We start from the raw sequence: 9,211 nt of genomic DNA on the forward strand, positions 1-9,211 counted from the left end.
TCCTGTCCAAGAGTAAATGTAAAAAGTATGTAACTGGTAACAGTTATACATGTAAAACTGCAAATAACTGTACAGTACACTGTATATACGAGATAATTTTTTCTTGAATGTAGATCCAAAGCTTTGGTGCCCTCCACTATATTTACAATGATAAATGTGGCCCAGAGCCTACAAAAGGATGGGGACCACTGCCTTAGAGGGTAAACACATGGCAGAAAATAAGAGGTAGAGGTGCAGGCAACACTGGAGAAAGACAGAAGGAAGAGGGAAAACTTAATAAGATAAGATGATACTGAAAATTTTGATCTTGAAAATGTCTTGCTTCCAAGTGATGGTGCATGAATGTGCCAAAAGACAAAAACATCACTGGGAGTTCAAAGAAAATTCTCATGGATAAATAATTATACAATTGCCATAAATAATTAGCATCAACACTAATACCCCTAAATATGGGAATGTGCGTACAGAGGGTCCTCGACTTACGAACGTCTGACTTACGAACACTCGCTGATACGAACGAGGTTAACCTTGAAATTTATAGTACAGGTTGTACCTCTCTAGTCCGGCATTCTGTGGTCCGGAAACTCCCGTGGTCCAGAACGATTTTAGTTTGTCCAATAGGTAGATAGGCAGCTTTTTTTTTTTTTTTTTTCTGAATTATTATTATTACAGGAGTATTAAATTTTTGCCCCTCAGGCCCCAATGTGGGTCAGTGACCTATGCCCGGGTAGGCTAATCCCCTTAAAAAAAACAAAGCTGCGGGAAATTAAGGTTTGTTTACATCCGGCAGTTCGGCTGCTCTCTCTCTCTCTCTGTGCTTGTCTATACAGAGTACAACATTTAACCCTTCAATATATATGAGCAGTAAATAAGTGTTGCTTTCATATTCTTATGTAGAGTAACGACGATATGTTTTCACATGTGCGCACTTACATACGCACAGTCTCACTTTTTTTTCTTTACCATTAATGGCTAGCTACTTGTATTGCTTCATTTACAAGGTATTACATTAAATAACATTACTTCAAACAACCATATTAATTTTTTTACATTAATTTTACTACAGCTACAATCAGGGTCTTATTTTCTTCAGTTTTATATGTAGAACCAATCAGTCACTGGTTTTGTAAGCTTTAACATAAACAATGCCGGCAGCTGTCTCTTCTCCTCTAATATTCCACGTATTATTAATAAATTGTATTGTTAATTTTGCACACACAAACATTTATTCAATAAAAACAAATTCAGAAACATTAATTAAAATATATATGAACAGGAAATAAGTGTTGGTTTCATATTCTTATGTAAAGTAATGACGATATGTTTTCACGTGTGGGCACTTACATACGCGATCTCTCTTTTTCTTTACCATTATCGTTAGCTACTTCTATTGTTCCTTTTATGAACATTAAATAACATTACTTAAAACAACCATATTAATTTTACTACAGCTACAACCAAGGTCTTATTTTCTTCAGTTTTATATGTAGAACCAGTCAGTCACTGGCTTTGTAATCAACGAAAACAATGCTGTGTCATTTCCTCGTGTGTTTTAATATTCTACGTATTATTAATGAATTGTATTGCTCATTTTGCACACAACCATTAATTCAATAAAAAAGACACTCGGTAATAAACAATAATGAATCTTTTGTACATAAGAGAAATGACGCTGTTTACACGATTATGCACGTCGTCTGCACGTTGGCGGGCCGTTCAAACTCGTCGAAATTCAAGTTTCCGCCGTCACAATTTTTATTTATTTATTTTTGTTCCAATAAAATACGTTAAGAATTAAAAACTCGCGAAATTTGAGAAGCTACTATACTACATTTAACCCTTCAATATGTCTTCAAATAGACCATGATGCAGAGAAAGTGGTGCTAGTGCTTCCAAGCATAAGCACAAGTCACTATCTATCCAGGAAAAGGGTGAATTTCCATGGTCCAGCACCGGTCAGGTCCCGAGGTTGCCGGACTAGAGAGGTACAACCTGTATTTTATTTACTTGATGACTTATTTTTTCCTTTCATTTATTGTATTTGGTCTTTCTATTTCTTCTTTTCTCTTAAATAAAGTGATTTTTTATGTATATAAGAACTTAGGCTATGAAATAATGGGATTTCAAACATTGTTCTGTAAGTACGGTATGCACATAGCATGTGTTCCAACTTACGTACAAATCCGACTTAAGAACATCCTCAGGAAGGAACATGTTCGTAACCCGGGGACCCCCAGTATACACACTCATATGCTTGCATGTTCACACACTCATATTAAATTGACCCTGAAATCCCTTTCTCTGGCAGAACCCATAGCCAGGTAGTTTCTTGTTATATAGGCTGGCAGTTGAGGTATTTTATGTCCCCATTTAATAAGCCCAGCAGTAGTATTTGAACTTGGAGGGTATACCAATCCTAAACACCACCTAATCTTGTCATAAACCCAAAATTGGGGTAAAAGTTGTCTTTGAGACACTAGTTCTCATTAGAAGTTGTGTGATCAATATCACAGATCATGTCAATAGTTAAGATTTCATGTTTAACTCTGGGAGAGACCAGACTTTCCCATTGATAGGAAAACCTATTCCTTAAGAAAGCTACCTGATTACCAGAAACACCAACTCATTTGGGCAAACAACAATATCCAATGGAAGAGACAAAGTGAGTTCTTGATAATCATATAAGGAACCTTGATCACAGTGTGAATCCAAAAGAACATTTAATACATATCTTATTCAGATTAAAACATTGAAATTGTACTTCCAGAATAACCACGGGCTTATTTGTACCTGCTGACGCTTAAGTACAGGTATCTGAAACTTTCGATTCAGAATCTACTGACACTGGAGCAAGTCCTGGTCTTTGTATACAACTAGTCCTCATACAGAAAAAACTACATAACAATGTAAGCCGAGTTACTGTGTTAGCAGGTTTTATGTCACTAACGTTGGAACTGTAAAGCTAGCCATTCTAACAAAGACTAGCCCAGACTGCAAAACTGGAAAATAATGTTAATAAACCCAATGTAACAACAAATATATGATCTAGAAACAGTCTTATTTAGCTGATAACATCAGTAACTGCAGTACTTCCCACCATACAGTAGTCCTTAAATCACTAAAGATTTTGTAGTAACCGAGATGTCCACAGAAAAGCCCATCTGTGCACATTTGCTTTTGATATGTCGCTAATTTCAAATACTGTACTGTCCATTGCAAGTGATACCAATAAAACAACAGCAGTGCCATACCTTTAAGTACTGTGAGCTGATCAGTCAGACAAGGCTCTTAATATAGTTTTCAGTCTCGAGGACAATTGTTGGTACAACAGTACCGTAAGTATATCTCGCTACTGAGTCATGGGTATGAGTCCTGGCCCAGTACACACGTGAGAAAAATGTTCTCTAAAGTGACATCGCCAAACATTGCAGGTTTTCCTCTGGGTACTCCGATTTCCTCTTGTACTAAAATTGGACAATTAAATTCAAAGTAACAAAGAACAGACCAACCACCCAAATGGCTAGTAAGTTGAAAAGTGTTGAAATGATGAATACAAATATTAAAATTAAATTGTAGCACCAAATCCCCCTATTTTGGACCAATAGTGTGATTGAGAAGTATGGAAGATCAGCATACCCTTAATGTTACATTGCTACTACTGGGATTGTTATGGTAATTAGGAGCTATTCAAGGACAAAGAATGCCTCAATTGCCCAACTATCAGTCAATACTATACAGTATTCTGAAAAGCTACTTGGCAGAGGACATAAGTCAGAAAAAGAATGTGTGTGTGTGTGTGTGTGTGTGTGTGATTTTTTATTTTTTTTTTTAAGCCATTTTCTGCAATGATGCAGCTTGGCTAGGCAGGTGCTGATCTACTGATTTTTAACAATCAGTAGCTAATGGGTTGCTCCATCCCATTGGCAAGATGGAAGTTTATGGGAGAACTGTTCCATTATCAGCAAGTGCAGCTTAGTGTACCGATTTTATTGCCGAGTAAGTAATGGTTTGTGTACAAGAAGGTAACCCAAGTCTCAACTCCCGCAGGGAGATAGAACTGGGAACATTCGCTTGTATGGCGAATGTTCTATCACTGAGCTATAAGTTATATATGGGAATATATATATATACAGTATCACAGTAAAATTATAAAACTTATCTCTGATTCAGAGCCTTATGCAGAATTAAGTAATGATGAGCAATCTGCTTTTTTTTTGTTTTACAAATCTCTCATCTTATATTTTTATTTACATTCTTTACTGGGTTAATTTTATCATTTGCCCTGATTTTTGTTCAACCCAATGTTTTAAATAATTTCTTTAATAAAAGAATGTCATTTCAGCTTTGTAAGCCTTTTCTTGTCATGAAGCAAGGTGGCTGGGGAAGTACGTGCTGATCCCCGAGTCTTGGCATTCAGCAGCTACTGGGTTAATTACCTCATCCCGTTGGCAAGATGCTTGTGCATCAATGATTTGTGTCACTATTGGCATGATCAGTCAATACTGTTTAGAGGCTAAACATCAGTGACATGGAGGTACCGGGTAACCCACTCCTCTTAACAGGCTGGGAATATGATGACAATTACAAAGTCTCTACATTCTCCTACTGCATGCAAGACTTTGCAAGGAGCTCCAGCAGTACAATTATTGTCTTCCTACTTTAAGTATCACTTTTTCCTACACAAGACAGTTTTAAACTGTTATTACAGGACAAATATCACTAATAATAAAGCTGATGAACTTCTGTTTTTGTATTCATTAAACGTAGTCCTCATTTACTCCAAATTTGCACGTCACAGTTTTGATTTATCACGGATTTAATTTTTATGACCAAAATATTTGATTATTACAACAAGTTCAGTATATGCAATGCCATCGCTGGAAAATTAATCAACCCCTAGGTGAGAACCAACTAAATGTATAGAAACATCAGCTGATGTACAGCCAAGAGAGGGAGAACAAGTACTGTACATGGCTCGATAAATTAATCATTACCCCTAACTTATACTGCAAGATACTTTTCTGTAATCTTAGATTTATTACATGCTTACTGTTTTATTGTCATATAACAGAAGTGAGGAAGAAGCTTTTCCCAACAAATGAATTTTTTTTTTTTTTATGCATTCCTACATGTTTCATTAAATGTGCAGCGAGTTATTCACCCAGTGTTTCTTCCTCACTTTATGCCAATACTGTGCTGGGGATGTGATTCTTCAACCTATAACCGTGCCTTTGTGATACATATACCTCTTACTCTTGCAGTACCAAAATTTTTTATACCTCCCCTAAACTTCACAAACTACTTCTGTAATAGTCATATAATCATCAGGTCTATGTTACCTTCGATACTCTTTGGGCTCTTTCTCTCCAATATCCAAACATCCTCATAATTAATGGTCAGGTGTGGGGAAGTTGATGCCTGCGAATGAAGTTGGTGGTAGTGGTAAAGAAGAATTCAGACTGAGACCAACCTGTAAGAAAAAACTTAATTAAAAACTGCAGTACCTGGTAAGTCCTCACCCTTCACAAAAAAAAAGTGCAATTAATTTAGAAGACTTAATAACACTGATGAATATGAAGACTAATTTCTTAGAAGATTCCTCGGGAGCATTCAAACCTGACAAAATTCAGAAAATATAAGCTGGTCAGGGGACATAATAAGTTGGGCTGCTTTGCCATTTTCAACTCCGAACTCTCTCACCTTTCATCCGTACGAAGAAACAAATCAGTATGTGAGCTCAGGAACAAATTTGAGTGCTGCAGGGATACGTGCCAAATATTCTCCGAGCTCAGGAACAAATTTGAGTGCTGCAGGGATACGTGCCAAATATTCTCCAAGTCCGAATCAATAGTTCATGTGAAAGTTTTTTTATCTTGTAAATTCTGTGGTCAGCTGAATTGTGGTATAAAATATGCTTAGGTACAGTACTATCTTGGGCAGTACATGTGCCCAAAATTACTTTGTATACTGTATTCTGAAATACCTTTGATGGAGACATTATTACATCAGTAAGCAGAAAAGGATTCAACCTTCAAGTAAACATTGTATACACTCGGCTACATAAAATTAACTTTATGATACTGTATTGTTAAACTGTTGACAAACTGTGAGGTACATATAATAAAACATTGTTTACAACTGCCCAAAGTGAAACTCCAGTCATTAGTTATTTGGCAAATAATACAGGAGGTCCTCGCTATACCTTGTACAGTGGTCCCTCGGTTAACGAACACAATTCGTTCCAGAAGGTCGTTCGTTAACCAAAAATTTCGTTAACCGAATTCATTGTTTCAATGGGATATTGGGTAATTGGTTCCAGCTCACTGAAAAGTACATACAAAGTAAAAAAAAAAAAAAAAATGCAGTAAAGTACACTTACTTTGAGGTGTGTATGTAGAAGGCTCCTGGTTGATGATGATGGGAATTAGAAGTAGGGGTGGAGGAGAAGGGAGAAGAGAAGGAAGTGGGGATGGAGGAGAAATCACCTTCCAGGGGACCCATGCTTGATGCAGTCATTTCACCAATAAAATTTTAAGTTCACTAGGTGTAATTCAAGATTATTTTCTTTAAATCAATACTGCACTGTGCTATATATTATCAATATGTTAAATAAATATCAGAATGACCAATAATTGTACTGTAAAAACGTAAAAATAATTTATGTTCAAGAGAGCCACAAGCAAGATGTTTCCTCCACTGAACAGAGACATAAACAGACGCCTTGGTGGGTAAGTGAAGTGGCTGATGGGTGCACCAAAAACTAGTTCTCTGTACTGCAATTATGTTAAATAAGTGTTAAAATGACTAATAATTTTAATATAAAACTTGGAAAAATATTGAATAGCACAACTTTCTTGATATATACTCCAATGGGAAAGATTGTAAGTCCTAGAACCGATTACTGTATTGGCAGCTAAACTACCAGCTGATGAGCAAGCCAAAACATGTTGACATGTTTTCGTAAGAATTTTGTTAATCAAATTTTTGTTGGTTAACTGAATTGAAGAGTCTTATGGAAAATAATTCGTTAACCGAGGCATTTGTTAACCGAGGGACCACTGTACTGGTATACTGTACCTCATGTCACTTATGCGTTGCTAACAAATATAGGAAAAAATTTTAATTATACATCAATTGTTTCACATATAAGTTGTCTGCATTATCCACTGTTTAATACTAAGTCTGTGTGTCCCCAAATATGATGCATAAATAATATTAAAAGCACATACTGTAACATGTAAAAATAACCATAAGTAATAAAAGTGCCCACAAGTGTTAAGTTTCTAACATGCCAAAATACATCAGTCATCTCAGAGACGACTGCGCAGTAATGGACAGCATTGTATCAGAGATAATTGCTCCTCAGGAATGTATTTTCTCTATTATAAGAGGTCTACCTGTACTTAAACTGTATCTCTATTTCGGAGTACAGGTTGTACCTCTCTAGTCTGGCAACCTCGGGACCTGACCGGTGCCAGACCATGGAAATTCACCCTTTTCCTAGATAGATAGTGACTTGTGCTTATGCTTGGAAGCACTAGCACCACTTTCTCTGCTTCATGGTCTCTTTGAAGACATATTGAAGGGTTAAATGTCGTACAGTAGCTTCTCAAATTTCGTGAGTTTTTAATTCAACGTTTTTTATTTGAACACACAAAAAACAAAACAATTTAAAATTTTGACGGCGGAAACTCGAATTTCGACGTGTTTGAACGGCCCACCAACATTCAGACGACGTGCACAATCATGTAAACAGCGTCATTTCTCTTATGTACAAAAGATTCATTATTGTTTATTACTGAATGTCTTTTTGACTGAATTAATGTTTGTGTGCAAAATGGGCAATACAGTTCATTAATAATACGTAGAATATTAAAACACACAAGGAAATGAGACAGCATTGTTTTCGTTGATTACAAAACCAGTGACTGACTGGTTCTACATATAAAACTGAAGAAAATAAGACCCTGGTTGTAGCTGTAGTAAAATTAATATGGTTGTTTTAAGTAATGTTATTTAATGTTAATAAATGGAACAATAGAAGTAGCTAACAATAATGGTAAAGAAAAAGAGAGATCGCGTATGTAAGTGCACACACGTGAAAACATATCGTCATTACTTTACATAAGAATATGCAAGCAACACTAATTTACCGTTCATATATATTTTAATTAATGTTTCCGATTTTTTTTATTGAATTAATGTTTGTGTGTGCAAAATGAACAATACAAGTCATTAATAATACATGGAATATTAACACGAGGAGACGAGACGGCTGCCGGCATTGTTTTCGTTAGAGCTTACAAAACCAGTGACTGATTGGTTCTACATATAAAATTGAAGAAAATAAGACCCTGATTGTAGCTGTAGTAAAATTAATGTAAAAAAATTAATATGGTTGTTTGAAGTAATGTTATTTAATGTAATACCTTGTAAATGGAGCAATATAAGTAGCTAACCATTAATGGTAAAGAAAAAAAAGTGAGACTGCGTGTATGTAAGTGCGCAGATGTGAAAACATATCGTCATTACTCTACATAAGAATATGAAAGCAACACTTATTTACTGCTCATATATATTGAAGGGTTAAATGTTGTACTCTGTATAGACAAGCAGAGAGAGAGAGAGAGAGATATGCCGGATGTAAACAAACCTTAATTTCCCGCGGCTTTGTTGTTTTGTTTTTTTATGGGGATTAGCCCACCCGGGCATAGGTCACAGACCCACATTGGGGCCTGAGGGGCAAAAATTTAATACTCCTGTAATAATAATAATAATGATGCAGGTAAGTAAAAAAAAAAAAAGCTGCTTATCTACCTATTGGATAAACTAAAATCGTGCCGAACCACAGGAGTTTCCGGACCACAGAATGCCGGACTAGAGAGGTACAACCTGTATTAAGTTTCTGAATCAAACCAAGGTACCCAAAGCTATGTCTATTTGCTGTACTGCTGAAATGTCCCAGTTTTACACAATTCTGAATTCTCTAAAAGTGTATTTAGCTTGCCTGGTGATGTGGTGAATGAGTGAAGATATTATTCATAGAGTTGTTGAGCACAGCTGGAGGTAATCTGTTAGTGTCTGATGGAAGACCCTTGAGTGGCTCGGATGGTGGCAGGAGCGATGATGGCATAGGGGGTAGACGTGCCTGGCTTGGTATTGTTGCACCGAGAATTTCATTATTCCCAAGGCCTACCCCTCGTGATGATGA

General features: G+C 36.2%; 1 protein-coding gene across 1 annotated transcript in view; it reads right to left on the reverse strand.

The window, feature by feature from the left end:
• Positions 1-1,961: 1,961 nt before the first annotated feature.
• LOC121871187 (formin-J-like) overlaps positions 1,962-9,211 on the reverse strand; it is a 12,398-nt gene continuing 5,148 nt past the window's right edge. Inside the window, exons 2-3 of the mRNA XM_042373356.1 lie at positions 9,008-9,211; positions 1,962-5,470 (exon numbers count right to left, since the gene is read on the reverse strand). The exon at positions 9,008-9,211 is cut by the window's right edge and continues 27 nt beyond it. Coding sequence (XP_042229290.1) covers positions 5,390-5,470; positions 9,008-9,211 — 285 coding nt within the window. The 3' untranslated portion in view covers positions 1,962-5,389. The remainder of the gene's footprint in view (positions 5,471-9,007) is intronic.

This window comes from Homarus americanus, unplaced genomic scaffold (genome assembly GCF_018991925.1).
Source record: "Homarus americanus isolate GMGI-L3 unplaced genomic scaffold, GMGI_Hamer_2.0 scaffold40565, whole genome shotgun sequence".
Taxonomy (NCBI): domain Eukaryota; kingdom Metazoa; phylum Arthropoda; class Malacostraca; order Decapoda; family Nephropidae; genus Homarus; species Homarus americanus.